This window comes from Nothobranchius furzeri, chromosome 6 (assembly GCF_043380555.1).
Source record: "Nothobranchius furzeri strain GRZ-AD chromosome 6, NfurGRZ-RIMD1, whole genome shotgun sequence".
NCBI classification, from domain to species: domain Eukaryota; kingdom Metazoa; phylum Chordata; class Actinopteri; order Cyprinodontiformes; family Nothobranchiidae; genus Nothobranchius; species Nothobranchius furzeri.
In genome coordinates this window covers 77,376,425-77,395,202 of record NC_091746.1, presented here as the reverse complement: position 1 = coordinate 77,395,202, position 18,778 = coordinate 77,376,425, and the positions used below count along the sequence as shown (strand labels likewise).

Below are 18,778 nucleotides of genomic sequence, written 5' to 3'. Positions count from 1 at the left end.
TTTATTTACCATATGCCGACCTGAAAACCGGTTAGTGTCCACACGTAAACATGATGATGGCGCGCCGGAAGCCTGCCTAAACGGCGACGGACCGCCTCATTCTTGGTTTCAGTCGGTAAACATCGGTATTTTCCGTAAACCATTAAGGATGGAGGAAGAGGCACGCAAGCTTTTCGAAGAGGGAATAGTAAAGAAACTGAGAAGTCCTGGCAAAGGAGAGCTGTCGACCTTTCCGAATGGAACCAAGGTAAAGTGACTCTCGGAGGAACTACGGATTTCGTCCTGCGTTCATAAAATGATTCTCCAACGCGACGAGGCGCATTAGCTGCATGCTATCAGATGTTATCTCCACTGAAAACATTGTACGTGCTTCGTTGGGAGAACATTATCACAAATCTTATTGAGTTAATATTCAGTATGTTGAGTTTTGTGGCTTTTGAACGTATAAAATAATTTAGAGTATTTTCAGCTTGCTTAGTTTTATTATTTTTCCCGACGGAGAGCTAGTAGGCGGGACGTCAATGTTGCTAAGTGCTGATTGGTCCTTTGCCTACGTCAATCTGGATTCCCTCGTTGTGATTAGTCAGGAGGGGATTTCGTAGCAGCTCTTTCAAGGCCTGTCAGAAGTGCAGATATGGGATTTCTTTGCGGTGAAAACAAATTCCCAGTCGCACTGCTCTTTCTAACAAATCGATTATTGTGTTTTTGCTGTTATTTGTTTATATTTTAGGTCGTCTTTCACTACCGCACAAGCCTGTGTGATGGCACGGTTCTGGATGACTCCAGAACCATGGGTGGACACAGCAAACCTATGGAGCTCATCCTGGGCAAGAAATTCAAACTGGCTGTATGGGAAAGAGTACTCATCACTATGAAAGAAGGGGAGATTGCAGAATTTACCTGCGATACCAGGGTTAGAGTGCTGCTGGGTTAGGGTGTTGATCCTCCCTACCCAGTGCTGATTGTTTACATCTGTCTCCTCCCTGTTCCCAGCACACTTCACTGTACCCGCTGGTGTCCCAGTCACTGAGGAACATAAGTGTTGGTAAGGACCCTCTGGAGGGCCAGAGGCATTGCTGCGGCATTGCTCAGATCCACTCCCACCACTCGTTAGGACATAAAGATCTGGATCACCTTCAGGCCAGCCCACAGCCTCTTGTCTTCACTATTGAGCTACTAGAGGTGAGCCAGGAGACGATATCAGAGTATTGATAGCAAATCATAAGATTTTTGTGAAGAGGATTTGTAAATATGACATTTCTACTAGAATTTAACAAATGGAAAAAGCACTGTGAACAGCTTTTATTGAGTATGTTGCCTCAGATCTCCTGTGTCTTTGTGTGTTCAGGTTCTTCCTCCTGGTTCCTTCCAGCTGGATATGTGGGCCATGAGTGACAAAGAGAAGCTTGACCTCGTGCCTCACATTCATGAAGAAGGAAATGTGCTCTTCAAACAAGGCAAAATCAAGGAGGCATCAGAGAAGTACTACAATGCCATTGCCTGCCTCAAAAATCTACAGATGAAGGTTCGGGGTCATATGATCTACTTTATGCAAGGCTTGACTATAATTCTTCTATTTCTGACTCTTTTTTTGTGTTTTTCTTTCAGGAGCATCCTGGAGCTGAAACCTGGGTGAAATTAGACCTTATGATCACGCCACTGCTTCTCAACTACTGTCAGTGCCAGTTGCTGCAGGGCCAGTACTACGAGGTCATCGAACACTGCTCCTCCTTGGTCTTCAAATACGAGGGTACGGATTTAGCCGCCACTGCATATTATTTGTTACGTTTTCAGAAGTTGAGCCTTTAGCTGGAAATAGTGAAATGAAACTGGTAGAAAGCTAACTAAGGCAAAAAGGTCCAGTGAAGCATTCGAACATTTTTAATACCGACTATCCGCTCCAGCAGCAGCTGAGGGAAAAGAACTAGTAGGCAGCAGTAGCTCAGGAGGTGGAGTGGGTTGTCCAGTATTCAAAGGGTTGCCAGATTGATTACAGCTCTCTGCAGGGGAATTCTGCTGGTGTGTCCTTGGGCAAGAGACTTCACCACCTTGCCTGCTGGTGGTGGAAATCCGAGGGTGTCTTGTGTAAGGCAGCCTTACCTCTTGTCAGTGAGCCTCAGTGCAGCTGTGGCTACAGCGAAGCTCATCACCACCAGTGCGTGAATGGATGACTGAGTCATTGTAGTATAAAGTGCTTTGGAGTCCTCTAACTTAAAAGGGTGCTATTCAAATGCGGGTCATTTATCGTTTACTTTTGATTTGCACATCCAGTTTTCTCGTTTTGTTGATGTAAAGCAGAAATCTGGAGTTTTTTTGTCAAAGGACACCATCTAGAGGAGGAAAAATGTATCCATAAATACGTCTTTCCTTTCTGAGCGCGCACCTCTAGCCAGCCTACAGAAGGCATTGTTGTACAATATTTATTTGCTTGTCGATAAGAAATGTCACCAAATCTGCATCAGTTTAGGTTACGTCCACAAACGCTATTGGCTAATGCTGAGTGACGCTCAATTCAAATAGCATGGGGACAGTGGGGGCTTAGCAACAAAATAAAGGACACGTTGCCTACATACAGTCCAGGGTAAGACTGTCACTTTTACGCATTCTTAAAAAAATCGTACATAATTCCTGAGAAGGGTGAAATCCAGATGAATAATTTAAGGTTTTTTTTCCAGACAAGAGTTTAGATTTCAATATAATTTACACTTTTTTACTAATTTTTTTAAATATGAAATTTGAACAAGTTTTTAGTGAAGGCCAGTTCTTTGCCTTGAAATTGTGTAATTTCCAGCTAAATGTCTCCAAGTAAATAATATAAACTGTTGAAGTTCAAGAAAATTGCAAGAGATGTTTTGACTCATTTTTAAGTCACAAACATATGAAGCTTTTATTCCAAGGTTTAAACTGACCCCGGCTTTCCACCGGAGCCGTCAGCAGCACGTCATAGCTGCTGATAGGAACCGCTGTGGTCAACAGAACCTTTTCCACCGGAGCCGTCAGCAGCGCGAGTCGGCCGTGTCTCAGGAGCAGAATTTCGCGGCCTTTACGCGCCGGTTCTATTTTCTACGCGCGACACCTCTGAAACGGGTCAAGTTCGACATTTTTGGGGAAGGAAAGACAGGAAATCGGACGCGGAAATGGAGAGAAGCTCCCGAGATTTTCAGAATAAAGAACGTACTGCGTTCTGGTTGCTTTACTTTAAAAAAGGTTACTAACTGTGCGGCCCCGTGAGAAGTTATCACCTAGCTAGCGGTCTCCTTTGTTTTTCAGGTCCGTATTGGCGATTATAAAACGGACAGAACATAAAACACAAACCTTTTGGAGCCATGTTGTAGTTTTCTCCTGCTTGTTGTTGTGTTTACTGACGAAGTCACTCGTGTGACTTCATGCTCGGTCAGTGACAGCTGCTCCCCTGCTACTACGCTTCTCTGGTGGGAAGAGCCAAGCAGCAGCTTACGCGAGCAAGACGTGCTGCTGCAGTAACGTGCTGCTGACGGCTCCCGTGGAAAAAGCCGGGGTGAGAATCAAACTTTTTAGTTCAGCAGTTTTAGCCTCTAGAAGTAAAAGTAAGCTGCTGACATAATTACATCAGCACTCATCACAGAATAACAAAGCTACAAATATAAATGGTTTGTTTTTTATCTATTTGGGTCTGTTTTGTGTTCTCGGTGAAGCGGTTCAGTAGTCTGACTGCTTTTGGATCGCTTTCTCTGCGTCCACCAGATAACGTGAAGGCCTACTATAAACGAGCCAAAGCGCATGCGGCCGTGTGGAATGAGAACGAGGCTCGAGCCGACTTCGCCAAGGTGCTGGAGCTGGATCCGTCTCTGGAAGCCTCCGTGAACAAGGAGCTGAAGACCATGGAGGAGAGGATCCGCTCCAAGCAGCAGGAGGAGAAAGGGCGTTACAAGGGCCTGTTTGACTTCAACACACGGCCAGCTACTGCCACCACAGTGAGTCCAGCCTGAGCTTCAGCCATTTATTGTCTTTTAAAAAAAAGCTCATGTGTCTTCCTCCTCGCAGGGCTGAACCTTGTAGCAGATCAGGCTGCCAGCGAATTTCAAGACTGAGGAGAAATATGAGACTTGAGATGTTCTTGGTGTTTTGATTTTATCTGCACTTAAGCCAAACATGCTGCCAACCCGCTCCCCATCAGGCACACACACCAACACCACGAGCATTTGTCCTCTGAATCCACGCTCTGTGAATGTGAAGCTCTGATTGGATCAAAACGTCTGTAATGGCCCGCGTTGGTTCAGCGCAGCGTATTTTCCACTTTAAGGGAACACGTCATCTTGTATTTATTACAAAGCCTTTAAAGGTTTTGCAAATGTCAAGTTTTGGTTAAAATTCTGCTCCCTGTAGTGAGCGTCCAGAGTTTAGAGATCTGCAAGAATTCTCAAAAGACAACTTGTTTTTCCTCTCATCAGTTTATCAACAGCTTTTATTATAAATACTAAAACCATAGCACTTGTAACCAGGAGGTTATGCATAGCCTTTTTCCTTTTTTATATATCTGCAAAGCTATTATGTAATACTGGAGTAATCCCTTTTGTCACATCTTCATGTCCACCCTGTTATTTCACCAGTGAGTTCAAAGGTTAGACACGGAGCCCGACTGGTCTAACGATCACTAAATGAAACAACGATTTGTTTGCTTCTCTGTTCTCCCCCGTGTGTTTATGTCCAGGGTTGGGCATCATTTGAATTTGAACGATTCCTACTCTTTGTTTGGATCCAGATTTTTTCGGGGGTCAAACTTTTAACCGAGCCACCTAACCACAGGTCTGACTTGATGAAATGGTCTGAGCTTCTCCATGAATTTTAATTTGATGAACTTTCTGAAGTGAAGCCACACTTGGAACACAATGATGCAAACGCTTCTGGCAGATCCTTGGATTCTTCTTCGACGGTATTGGGAAACTAGGAGCCGATTTATGATTTGAAAGATTCCAAAGGGGTTTTAATGACGCCAATTAGACTACTTTGGTTTCTTGAAGACGTTTGCTTCTCATCCGAGGAGGTTTGTCAATTCTGACTGGAATATTGGAGGGTCAAGCTTATAAGCTGTAGCCGTTTACCTTTGCTTAACAAGCCGAAACTACTTATGAATACCCCTTCTCCTGATGAGTTGTCAGGGTCGTTAGCCTCTATTGTGAGGGAGTCCTGTTGATTAGATGCATGAGGGTGTGACTAATCAATACAACTCCCATATCACGGTTAGAATTTCCAAAGCTCCTCAGATGAAAAGCAAACGTCTTCAAGAAACTGAAAGAGTCCATTTGCCTTCATTCAAACCCTTTTGAATTATCACGACTTGGATGACTGAGAACATTCACCAGCATTTTGAAAGTTTCTGGGAAAAACTGATAAATCAGTCCTGGTAACAAAATGATGCTTGATGCCCAACCGTACTTATGTCATGTATTTAATGAAAATGCACCCATTGTTTTGTTTGTGAAGGATGTACTCTGCACATTTCCCCTCTTAAGAACTTTTTATTCATCTTTGGAAAACTCCATCTGCAGCTTTTCTGGAGTGTTTGTGTTTATACATATAAAAGTATACTTGTTTATCCCCACACTTGACTTTTAAAGTGAAATTTCTCAAAAGTGATCATTGAAATATAAATGCAGAAACAGATCATAGGTTACTTATTAGAATGTTTTGCAGCTTTTATTTATTTTTGACTGTATTATAACTCATACTAGTTGCTATGGAAGGTTTTTGGTTATCTAACAGTTTAAGGATTTTCAATCACAAATTTTTACCAAAAGATGAATTTGTATAAGCTCCCCCAAAAACAGAAAACATAGAAAAGTTATTTTCTTCTTATTTAATTAAGATATACATACTGAACTGCAAAAATTGGTTTTACAAAATGTCTTTAACAAACTGACTTGAGATGCAAATAGGTTTTTCGGGAATGAGAGAAATTAATGTGAGCTTACACAAAAAAATAAAAACAAAGGGACAGGAGTCATAAAGCTGACGTTCTTAGTCACCCGTCATCATTACACAAACACTCACTGCTGCTCATTTTACGTGAGTTCTACACAGAACAAGTACAAAATTTTGTTTCGCAAAATCTAAATGTTGCAAAAATTATAATGAACTTGGTGAAATGCAGTAACGTGGCGCTCCTAGAAAAGCACGAGGTGGAAGGATGAAGGCTGGCTGAAAAAGTATCCAATAAGAAGGATGATGAGGAGCTGCTAAAAGAGGAGAGTGTCCGGTGAAGGGATGTTTATTCAGGAAGGGTTATGTTCGAGCGCTTCTCTCTGTTTCTGCAAGACACTCCCTGACCAGAGCACGGGCGTGGATTATACCTGCAAAAACCAAACACACACATCCTTTTAAGTCAACAGGATCAGACTATTACCTGCAGTGGCTAATGCTCTGTTTTTATGGCTGCAGTTAAAGGAAAACACAAATCCACCACTCAGCACCAACCCAAGATAAATACCTCTCTTTAGCCTCTCCATTGCACTCTTGCTGCCAGCATACGTAGGCCTGATCTCACGACTCATCTCCTCGATGACAGACAGAAGTTCACTGTAGGTGGACCCCTGGGACACTTTGACCGGCTGTTGGAGTATTTTTTACCAACGTGTCATTTTTAAGAGAATAAAGACGAGAAGTGCATCAGGAAGTGTCACAAATGGATACAATTCAGACCTGCATCTTAATTTATTCATTAAAGTGTGGATTAGTCATTTTCTTTCCCAAATATCTAACGATGAGACACAGAAAGTAACAATCTGAGTTCATGTACTGATATATTATCTGGAGTTTGGTAACTTTTCATGCACATTCTTGACAGTTTGGCATAGTGGGAGTTAGGGGTGGGCAATATAAATGATTTGAGGTACAAACGATATAAAACTGGGTAATAATAGAGTTTGGGGCTCTTATCGCGATAACACATGACGTCACTACGATGTGCACCCGCACCGACACTGGGACAACAGAATGGCAGTGACTGCAAGCATGGAGACGGCAGAGGAGGAGGACCATTCTGCACTTTATGGCCGTTTTATTCTGCTGCAATATATGTTCCATATGAGGGTTTTTAAAAGCATGTCATTTTCACATAAACAGGAAAAAAAATATTGCAATAAATATCGTTATCGCACATGTTTCAGATTCTATCGCAATATAGATAAGAGGCCGTATCGCCCAGCCCTAGTGGGAGTAAAGTGGTCGTAATCTAACAAAAATGGTCAAATGCTTGGAGAACAACTCAAATTTTAACCATCAAAGATATGAAAAAATACTGTGACAGTTATCTTTCTCTAAACCTTTAGACTTGACTGTACAGGAAAGGAAAAACAACCATCTGTGTGTTCTTGGGTTTTTGTTCTCATCTGATGGAAACGTCTTACACCGCCATCAGTCACAAGAAGAGATGCGAGGCCATCTGAAAACATTCAGTGTCAATCATCCCAGAGTAAGGAAACAAGCGGACGAAGTCGAGACCGCCGCCAATCACAATCAACCCCAGACAGCCTGGCGTGGGCTCTAGGTAACGGTTCCCTCGCAGATCATTTCTCTGACAGGTAAACTTCTCTTGGCTACCATCTTGTTCTGTGTTGTGTTTATTCTACCAGATCTCAACTAATGAAGCTCAGCTTATTGGCATCTTGATGTCTTGGAATAAAACGCAAAGCTGAACGACAGTAAGACAAGATTCCTACATGTTCTAAACTAGAATAAGCCACTGAATGTCCCAACCAGGGTAGGGACAGGGCAAGGACATTTATTTGGAAGCTTTGTTCTTGTCAAGTTTGACAGCATAAAAAATGTAAAAACAGAGATAAAAATTCTTCCAGCATTCCTGATTCTGTTTGCATGTTTCTAAGTTTAGCGTTGCTTCATTTGTAATTGTAAAATTATGTTTTGCTGCGTTTTTTTTGTCAACAACAGTAAATTAAGGTTAGGGGTGTATCCCTTTTCTCTCCCTTTTGTTGATCGGAGCTCAGATCAGCTGAGCAGTGGGTCTGACCGCTGTGTGCTCGGCAGTGAGAGAAAGAGATGGGGGGGGGGACTTTAGCTGTTTAACAAATGTGAGAAACAGAATCTGTGGAGGGACAGCATTTAAGGGGATTTGCGTTAGCGTGAGCTATTAATGTAGATAAGACTATCACCCAGCATATTTTACTGAAGACAGTTTTTTGCTCAACATCTGACCAGGTCCATATAACCAACATTACCGTCTTCTTTACAAGCACTTCTTCCATAGCCTCACTTCTATGAGCATTACTATCTAAAATGCATTTCTAATGATCGAGTGGAGAATTATGAATATGAATGTGAAGGATTCATACCTGAACAAAGCCCATAGACGGTGGACCAAAGTCACTGAAAGCTGGCCTAAAGTTGGATGATGATGGGAGGGATGGAGAGGGCACTGAAGAGCCTGCAGAGAAAAGAGTTTGAGCGTGTACGAGTAGATACAAGCAACAAAGCTCCCTCTGAAAAACATCAGATTTCCTCTAGTCATAATAGAGATGACTAGGATTTGTGAGCTAGAGACGAGGCTTATTTGTAGAATAATTCCCTCCCAAGGTAAAGCTAAGTAAGAGGCCAACACTGTGGAGTACCTGGCGGAGTGTGGTTGGAGCCAGATGGAGCAGGCGCAATAGGTTTGTAACTCATGGCGATTTCAGCAGGCAGCTCCACGTACGACGCGCTGCTTCCTTCGGTCCCGTCAATCCAATGCTTATACAGCTTTCCTGGTGATGATGAGCTCCTAAGAGCTGATGCAAAAAAAGCAAATAATAAATTGTGAATCGATTTCTGTTTAAATTAGACAAACTCCCTCCTAGAGATCTGCAAGAGAAAATCTAATGTCCCAACATGCTTTTTACTATTGCTGTGAATCACAACAAACCTGCAACTCAACAGTAAAGAACATTTCTGACTTGAAATTCGTCAATGACATTACTGATCTGTAACCTAGATTATCTTCTGAGTTTTGTTTTATTTTACTCTTGAAATAAATACTTAAAATATTCCAAATAACTGGAAAGTTATATTTTGAATTTGAGTCTACAACAAGTTTTATATTACTAATATTTATATAACTTATTTATTTACAAAGTATTCGATTAGTTAACTGATATGTTCAGAAACATTTTACAATTCAGCTTAAAATCGCCTAATAGTTTAAGATTTTTATTATAACATCAGGCAGCGTGTGTGGTAGCAGCTTGTTCACTAGGATTTAGTTTGATTTTCACCAGATGAAAACCATTAACTGTTGAAACAACAGGTATACTTTACGTTCAAACTGTTTCTGAATGTATTTATCCCACTATAAAATATGGTTTATATCTATCTATTTCATTCAGATCAGTAAGAATACCTGTTCACAGATCAATTGCAGGTTTATAACAGGGTCTAATCAGGTCTGAGTGTGACGGATCACCGTTGTACCGAACGAGCGGAGGAAGACTGCTGAATGAAACAAAAGCTGACGATAGCTTTAAGAGGAAGACACCGAGCAAACTACTACCAGCGTTAAAGAGATTAGCTAGCCTTTACCGGCTAGCATAACAAAACAAATGAAGACAAAAAACAGCTGTAACAACGCGTTAATACGCCACACGCAGCAAGTGAACTCTAACCGGTTAACTACACGTCTGGTGGCTGACTAAAGCCCGAACATTTCAAAACAAAGTTTTCTTTATACCTTTTTACGAAGAGCTGAAATCTTCTGGGTAACGTTAGCCCAGGCGCTTCCTTTGGCTACGCGCATGCGTACAAAAGGAAAGATGGCGTAGTCATTTTTTTAACATGTACAGTAACGTGATTGGCTATAGGAGAAAAACGCATCACATGACGTCCACATACGGGGAGGGGTGAGTGGGTAACCGCAAATATATCAGTCAATTCAATACAGCATAACGAAAAACACAAAACTAAACCGCATTATGCAAAAAAATAAAAAATTAAAAAAGTAATCTGTTTTTATTTCATTTTTTAGCACAAATTTTAAAAATGCAAAGAGTTTCCAGCGCCCTATTACTCGTTCAACGTGTATCCTGACACGAGACAGTTGTCTTGATGAGTCTACCTCCTGAGCAGAGAGTTGCTTTTTCCCTTTTGTGAACTGAGGTATACGGAGTGGCTCCACAAGCGGCAAGTTCATCTCGGATTTGAAATCCTCTATCAGCTAGAATCTCATCATTGTGTTCTAAAAGATCAAAAAGCCCCGACTCTTTTGTTATTTGTCTGTCTGAAACCCTTCCACCTCATGCAGGTGACAGAAAGGAAATTGCTCCAGCTGGGGTGATGCCAATCAAATATTTAATTGTGTTGCTGTGTTTGTAATTTGACCATGTCTGGGCCCTAGCAGTTAGATTGCTAGGTCTAGCAATGAAAATTTCTGCACAGTCTATTATGCACCGACATCGTTTGAAATTCCGTCTGAAAACTTTGGGCATGCTCTTTAGTACGGCTCCCTTACTTGCCCATTTAATGAGTGGTTTAAGGATTACAGACACGGCAGGTATCCAGCTTCGACAAATATTTGATATAGTTGTTTTAGAAACATTAAATCTGTATGCCAAATCCGTGTTGCTTAGACCCAGTCTTACTTTCATTAGCACAACCAATAGATGATCTTGAGCGGTTAGCTTTTGGCAAATTATCTCCACACTATCTGTTATTTTTGTTAGCAGCCAATCAAAGACAAGAGTTGTAAGTCCTGTGAAAAAAAAAACAGTGCTCCCCTGTTGCACCTAATATTTGCATAGGAAAACGCTGAATTTGTCAGCTCCTCTTTAAGCTTACAATTTTCTGCCTTAAGTTTTTCAAACTCCAGCTGCAGGTCGACATGGTTTTTATGAAGCCCAGCACATCTTTGTTGTAGGCCATCATTTTCACTCCTTGGAACAGGGAGGTCCTCGTTAGCTTTAACACAGAAATATGAAAAGTTAGCAAATGCAGCAACAAGTCCACACAAATATTTTTACTTTTGACTAGTGTGTAAACTAAATAAATCGATTTATGGTCTGAAACAAGCTGGTCGGAACTGGAACAACACACTAAAATAATATTTATGTGAAAATGATTTCATACAGAACCCTGCAGATCAGTGTGTGTATTCCAGAGTAAACAGAAAGGACAAAATAATCATCATAGTTGGGGTGGATGATTTACTCATAGCAGCGTCAGATCTAAAAGTACTGAAGGATATCAAGACAGTCTTGTCTTCGTCTTCGTCTTCCTCCGCTTATCCGGGTCCGGGTCGCGGGGGCAGCATCCCAACTAGGGAGCTCCAGGCCGTCCTCTCCCCGGCCTTGTCCACCAGCTCCTCCGGCAGGACCCCAAGGCGTTCCCGGACCAGATTGGAGATGTAACCTCTCCAACGTGTCCTGGGTCGACCCGGGGGCCTTCTGCCGGCAGGACATGCCCGAAACACCTCCCCGGGGAGGCGTCCAGGAGGCATCCTGACCAGATGCCCAAACAACCTCAACTGGCTCCTTTCGATCCGGAGGAGCAGTGGTTCTACTCCGAGTCCCTCCCGAATGTCCGAGCTCCTCACCCTATCTCTAAGGCTGAGCCCGGCCACCCTACGGAGGAAACTCATTTCGGCCGCTTGTATCCGCGATCTCGTTCTTTCGGTCATTACCCAAAGCTCATGACCATAGGTGAGGATTGGGACGTAGATCGACCGGTAAATCGAGAGCCTGGCTTTCTGGCTCAGCTCCCTCTTCACCACGACAGATCGGCTCAGCGTCCGCATCACTGCAGACGCCGAACCAATCCGCCTGTCGATCTCCCGATCCCTCCTACCCTCACTCGTGAACAAGACCCCAAGATACTTAAAACTCCTCCACTTGAGGTAGGACCTCTCCCCCGACCCGGAGGTGGCAAGCCACCCTTTTCCGGTCGAGAACCATGGTCTCAGTCTTGTCTACCAGATTTAATAAGAAATACCTAGGACAGCTAAAACATTTTCTTGGAATTGATTTTAATCAAAGTACTGATTGTGTAAAAATGTCTCAGACTGAATATGTTGAAAAGATTTTACAACGATTTGACATGCAAGATTGTAAAATAAGAACCACCCCATGTGAACAGAGACTAGACTACAGTAATGAACAAACAAAGATGATGGATGTTAGAAAATATAGAGAGTCGGTGGGTAGTCTTATCTATTTGTCCACATGTACTAGACCGGATCTGAGTTATGTTACAAGTAAACTGTCTCAGTACTTCTCTGAACCAACCGAACAACAATGGACTACTGTCAAACATGTCTTAAGGTATCTGAGAGGTACTTCTGATAAAGAACTGTGTTTTAAAAAGTGTGTAGACCACAAGCTTGGCCTGCATGCGTACAGCGACGCAGACTGGGCCGCAGATGAGACAGATCGTCGGAGTGTGACAGGTTTCTGTATTAGTCTTTCAGAAGGGGGACCTCCTATCTCATGGAGAACCAGAAAACAACCCACAGTTGCTTTATCTACTTGTGAAGCTGAATATGTGTCACTGGCTGTTACAATCCAGGAATGTTTGTATTTAATGCAACTCCTAGAGCATATGGATAAATATGAGTATAAGCTACCTGAGATATTTGAAGACAACCAGGGAACTATTGCTCTAGCTAAGAACCCCGTGAAAAGACAGCGGTGTAAACATATAGATGTGAAATATCATTTTCTCAGATCTACGTTGAAACAAGGAAAGGTTAACTTAAACTATTGCCCGACTAATGAAATGGTCGCAGACATTTTGACAAAGCCCACAACCCTGTGCAAGTTATCAAGGATTAGTAAGTTTTTGTTCAAAGGTAAAGGTTAAAGATTTTTTTGTTTCATATAAAGGACTAAGGTCGGAGCAAGTGGGGGTGTTGAGATATGTGCTCTGATGTGTTAAATGTTTTACATGAGACTCTTATTTTGGAAACACTGTTAGAGGAAATGACGTATTCTGTCATGTGATATGTTATGTTCCAATAAGAATAGTTAAAAAATGAACTTTGAACTCCCCCATCCACCAATAAAAGCAGAGCTTTGGTAAATATGAATCAGCTGCTGCTGCCGTAGACGCCGAACTCAAAACGATAATTCCTCTCGGTGTTTTTGTGAGAAAGTCAGTGCTGCTGCGCACGATATCTGCTAACAGTAACAGAAAATACAAAATCCTTACCGGCATGGTGAGCCAATGATGGTTGCTGATCTGTGTTCTCTGCAGCATCCAGCTGATTTGATGGCATGCAAGACGTTTCATCCCTTCTCCTTTTCCGTTGATACCTTAATGTAACAGGTCTACATTACTTAACAGTTACACAAGTCAAGAGCCAAGATATAATAACACTGAACATCATGAATAGCAAGCAAGAATTTCTAAATATTAAATATATCTGAAGGTGTAAACATTACCTGTCCATCTTTGCATGGGGGTTTGGACTTCGCTTTGTGTGCGTAAACACAGAAGGCACAAAATCAGGACTCGAGGAGTCCATTGACACCTCGCCTGTAAATAAATAGACTGCTTAAAAGCAAACCAGCAAACGCAACTTACTTTATTTAATAGAACACGTTAACCAGCTTTCTGGTGTAATCTTAGTACATAATTACCTTACCTGATATAAAATGGGCGCTACAAATTCGAGCATTTCGGATCGTGTTTTCTGTCCAGTTTTCATCAACCCTGTTGATGGCCTGCAGCCACAGACGCCTCCGATTCTGTTGAAATGGATGTGCTCCCTTCGGAATTCTGTATAGTTTCAGCCCACTGCTTGAAGAGAAGCGATTCTGGCATCCATTCACGCAACAACCCGACATTTTTATGTGCTCAGAACTTCAAATCAAAGGGTTAAATCGTTGTTTTAGTATCGAGCGTGAATGCGGAAGCCTTCACTCTCGTTGCCAGGCTGCGCGCGCAACTTTTGATGACGTAGGTAATAAAAGGGTCTATATGCGGTGGGTAACCGCAAATATATCAGTAAATTTAATACAGCAAAACACAAAACTAAACCGCATTATGTAAAAAAAATCAATTAAAAAAAGTAATCTGTTTTTATTTAATTTTTTAGCACAAGTTTTAAAAATGCAAAGAGTTCACCATACAGAGCACACCATACTGAGCACAATAAAATAATGATGAACAATAATGAATTAACATGTATTTGTGGAGAAGCCACACAGGTTTTTGAAAACACCATTTCCCCTTAAAAAATAAAATTAAAATAAACGCATTTTGTTAAACTGTATACCGTAAATCCTCTAATACAGGACTGGGCCTGTATTTGACTCAAGCTCATCAAGCTCCAGGCCTTTATTGGAAGGAGGGCCAGAATTAGAGGCAGGCCTCTATTTCTATTTGAGCAAAATGAACTAATGGTTTGCTGGAGTTTTTGACAATTAAAATTGTGCCCACATTTTCAAAGTTAAACACATTTCTTTTAACAACGGTAGTTTCTGCTTCAGCCCTCTCCCCCCCTCCCCGCACAGCGGCGCAAACTCACTGATGCGCCTGCAGCCTCTCAGAGTTCCTGCTGCTCTAAACATTAAAATAATTATTTCATTTTCTGTTCCTCACTTCTGATGACCTTCAATGGTGTTTGTTTGTTGCAACCACCAGGTAAAAAAACTAGCTTGTTTTTATTTGACTATTTTTCTGTCCTGCCTGTTTATTATCTTCCTGCATCTCCTCTCAATCCTAATGAAAAACTGCTACCTGGGTTCATATATATTCACCTTATGAGTTACCTTTGAACTGCAGTTCTAAAAGATCTACCGACCGCAAAAACAGCGGAGTGCTCACTGCTTGGCGGCCGCATCAGTGATGCGCCCCGCTCCACAGCGAAACGCATCAGGTGCAAATAAAAGACAGAAAACATTAAAGGAAATGAACAGACATGAACAATCGCGTGTTAACTTAGTTTTTGAGGTGGCGACACCTGATTGTTACTGTGGCCGTGCTCAGGACGCAGATCTACCGACCGCAAAAACAGCGGAGTGCTCCGTGCTTGGCGGCCGCATCAGTGATCGGTGCGTCACCGGAGGACAAGGTGATGCGCCCCGCTCCACAGCAGCGAAACGCATCAGGTGCAAATAAAAGACAGAAAACATTAAAGGAAATGAACCGACATGAACGATCGCGTGTCAGTACCGACGCTCTGGCACAGCGCCTTGCCCTCCTGAGTGCAGGAGCTTGTCACCTGCTGACAGCAGGCTGCTGTATTTTCCGAGGGCTGCATCTTGCCGGTCATTATCACGTGACAGCGACTAGTCGATGACAGGCATAAAAAGTCACTATAGTGAAGTCGACTAGTTCATACAACCGCTATTGCTCCCCAGTGTTCTGCAGCGCACGTTCTCTTTGAACTTGATATCAAATTTTCGCCTCCTCTTCGTCTCCGCACGGTTAAAGTTACCCTCGCGGTCTATCACTGGCAAATCAAAAGTGAGACGATGACACAACCGCCCCCCATACTTGCTTGTTGCCACATTCCACCCGGCCACAATACGAGACCGGCCATTCTTCACCTCCTCCGACACCGGCCAAAATATGAGACCCGGCCGTTAATTGAATACAGGCCTGTATTAGAGGATTCACGGTAATTACATTATTCTATAGGCTTGCCGTCATGGCTGCTCTGAGCGCCGTCATGGCTGCTCTCGTGGTCTGCGTGTATCTGTCCTGTCTATATGTGTGTGTGTAATCTTGGTCAGGCTGTACTGTGGAGTCAAGTTCCTATGCTCTGGATCGCTGGAGCGCTGGCAATAAAATTCATTCTGATTCTGATTCTGATTAATTGTAACAAAAAGACAGAAAAAAAAATCCAAACAAATGTGCTGCCAACAAACTGTTTCCTATATTTTGCGAGTGTTCTGAAGTTATCTAAAATGTTTATATGAGAATTCCATGCCTTGGGTTCATGGTACCGAAGAGGAAAATGCCCTCAACTACGAACAAATGTACATATGGAAAAAGTATTAACATCAAATAGATTCAATAACTTTAATTTAAAAAAAACAATGGCGCACTAGGAGCATCAAAGTGGAAAATGTTAATGTTTTAACAATTCTTTTTTTTAAGATAAAAAATGTATTTAGGTAGGTCTTAAAAGTAGATCCTCAAGATATATTACAGTATGTTAAATAGATCAAACTATAATATAGCATTAAAAGACATTTATAATAAAATAAAATAATCTAAAAACAATGATAAATACAAAACAGGATGAAGTTACTTTTTTAAACTTCACTGTTGCTGTTGATATTTTTTGCCTTTTCATTTGAGTTTATTGTGTTTAGAAGGAAAAATTTGAACATAATCATTGAGATCCTTTTGTAATAACTTTTGTCAATGTTCTTTTATTTTTTTTAATGCAAGCCAGGTAGAGACTATGGGAGCCAAACGTATAGCTGTGTGGGCAGAAATACGTAGCCTGGCCTGTAAGACTCCTCCTCTGTTTAATTCTGCACAAAGGGTCTGGGAACCCTCCTATTTAAATGACCCCACCCCCTGAGAATTCGAACCGAGCCAATCAGCATGGAGCAGCGTACGTCACATGCCACAACGCTGAGTTTGTCATAAACATGGTGACTGAAGTGAAATTTGCTGCGGCTCTTTCCTCTGTTCTAAATGACTTGGGCACGTCTTTGAAACCACAAGTAGAAGCGCTAAAAGCCATTCTTCTAAAAATAAGACATTTGTGCCATTGCCAGACGATATTTTTCACTACAGCTAAAAAATCTAAAGCGTTGCACGTTACAGTCGGTATTTCCGTCTTTTTTCTGAATGGTTATTTTTGAGCTGGCTAGCCCCGCCCCTCATGTGCCTCTCTGGCTGTGAGTAACCAGACTCTTTCTCAGAACTAAACAGAGGACGAGTCTGGCAGGCCAGGCTAAAAAATATGACCAGCATGCATTGATCTGGGCCCTTTATTTCTACCAAAGCAGGAGAAGTGGAAGTCCTTTAAATAGTCAGTTTATCAATATAGCATTTAGTATGGAAGCACATTCCTGCCACTCTAATTAAAAATATAATTTTTATCTCATAATTATGACTTAGCTATCTCATAGAGATAGCTAAGTCATAATTATGAGACAAAAATAATTATTTGTAAATCAGAGAGGCGGGAATGAGCAGCCATAACAAAGCATGAAGCACTATGAAAAATGTATTCAAAGTATAAGTATTGGGAGAATGTCCTGTACAAACCCGTTAACAGCTGCAACTAATGCAAATCAGTTTAAAATGTAAGAATAGCTGAAACTACGGAACATAAAGATGTTATTAAACCATAAATGACATTTAGAAATATAGACTGACAAACTGCACATCAAATTCAACACAGGGCAACAACATTGTGAACAACCCTATTTGTGTCACCTTACTGTAGTGAAAGATCCCATTTTAGTGCATAGAATAGAATTTTCCTTTATTGTCTCATCGGTGAGGAAATTTAAGTCTCACAGCATAAATTACATTCACAACAAGGGCAAAAAGGAGAGTAAAAATAAAAAGGTAAGTAAAATTTAAGAGTAAACAGCAAAAAACATTATAAATATTATAAATACTTAAAGATTCAAATATCTAAATAGTGGACAAGTACACATTTTATAGAATAAAATTTATTATGTAGTAAATGAAGAAACACACACACACACACAGAGAGAGAGAGAGAGAGAGAGAGAGAGAGAGAGAGAGAGAGAGAGAGAGAGCAAACTGCCTGAATGACCCCATAGATGGACAGAAACATTTTGGGTGCCTTTTTACTTTAAACACAGTTGTGTGTGAACATCTAATTAGAATAAAATACATGCATTTCTTAATGGTGGTGGAGCAAGAACTCACCTTTGTGGAACCATAGGGAAGCTTTTCTGCACATTTGAAAAGTAAATCACAGGCCTTTGAAAGTTTGTGTGATTGTAAAGGGCGACTGAGCCCTGAACCACTCAAAAAAAATCATCAAGATCAAACTTCTCACAGAGAGCAGTCAGAAGACACAGAGCTACAAAAGATGTTTTAGTCACTTTGCCTTGAGCTCATTGCTATTTTTAAAACTATCGAACTCAGCTGGTTTGTGTAATGGATACTACAATAAGAGCAGCCTCTATTCTTCATGACATATATGAAGGATATAAGGAATGCATTTTTAAGAGTAATAGCATGTCTAGGATTCTTACATCTGCACTCAACACCATCATTCCACTTCCGGTCGGTAACAAGACGGCGCCTGTGTTTGGCCGCAGTCACCAGCCACTTTTTCAAACTTTTCTCCACTAACCTCCTCTTTTCCACCTTGCTCCTGTCTGCGATCCTCTTCAGTAGTGTCCCTGCTACCATCTCCTATGATCGCCAGACCCTTTAGTCCTTCCGTTCGTTCACGATCGCCCAAGATGCACCGAAGACGTACCTCCCTGTTTGTTTATCTGAGTGGCGCACTGGCCCGGAGCCAAACGACGTTTCCAACCATGGCGCCTCCAGCGATGTTTATCCGGTCCCAGGGAAAACGTCGGAGGAAAAGAGGTAAACGAGCAGGAATCCAGGTGGAACTCTCTCCCCCTGAGCCTGAGATCAGTGGACTCAGTGGACTCCTTTAAAAAGCAGCTGAAAACTCAAGTGTTCCGGCTGGCTTTTGTACAACCTTCTTCACCTCTCTCTCTTTATTCTGCTCCCCCCACCTATTCCACCTTCCTCAGGATCCACTGATTTCCCTCTTTTGTCATGGTCTGCGTCTCCCTCATGTGTCTCCTTGTGTTCTCCATCCCTCTCTAGGTTCTCCTTATGTGTCTTCTAGTGTCCTCAT

At 41.8% G+C, this 18,778-nt stretch overlaps 2 protein-coding genes across 2 annotated transcripts; one reads left to right on the top strand and one right to left on the bottom strand.

Annotated features, from left to right (window-relative positions):
• Positions 1–43: 43 nt before the first annotated feature.
• On the top strand, positions 44–4,166 carry aip (aryl hydrocarbon receptor interacting protein). Its single transcript, XM_015943605.3, has 7 exons — positions 44–247; positions 731–913; positions 994–1,182; positions 1,349–1,525; positions 1,609–1,750; positions 3,724–3,953; positions 4,024–4,166. Exons 1-7 carry the CDS (start codon positions 149–151, stop codon positions 4,027–4,029), a joined length of 1,026 nt encoding a protein of 341 aa, XP_015799091.1. The 5' UTR covers positions 44–148; the 3' UTR covers positions 4,030–4,166.
• A 1,655-nt stretch (positions 4,167–5,821) lies between these two features.
• Positions 5,822–13,844, bottom strand: cdk2ap2 (cyclin dependent kinase 2 associated protein 2). Its single transcript, XM_015943606.3, has 8 exons — positions 13,598–13,844; positions 13,395–13,488; positions 13,162–13,265; positions 10,798–10,917; positions 8,604–8,759; positions 8,328–8,419; positions 6,467–6,587; positions 5,822–6,329 (listed from the first exon to the last, which is right to left on the bottom strand). Exons 1-8 carry the CDS (start codon positions 13,797–13,799, stop codon positions 6,262–6,264), a joined length of 957 nt encoding a protein of 318 aa, XP_015799092.2. The 5' UTR covers positions 13,800–13,844; the 3' UTR covers positions 5,822–6,261.
• Between the last annotated feature and the right edge of the window lie 4,934 nt (positions 13,845–18,778).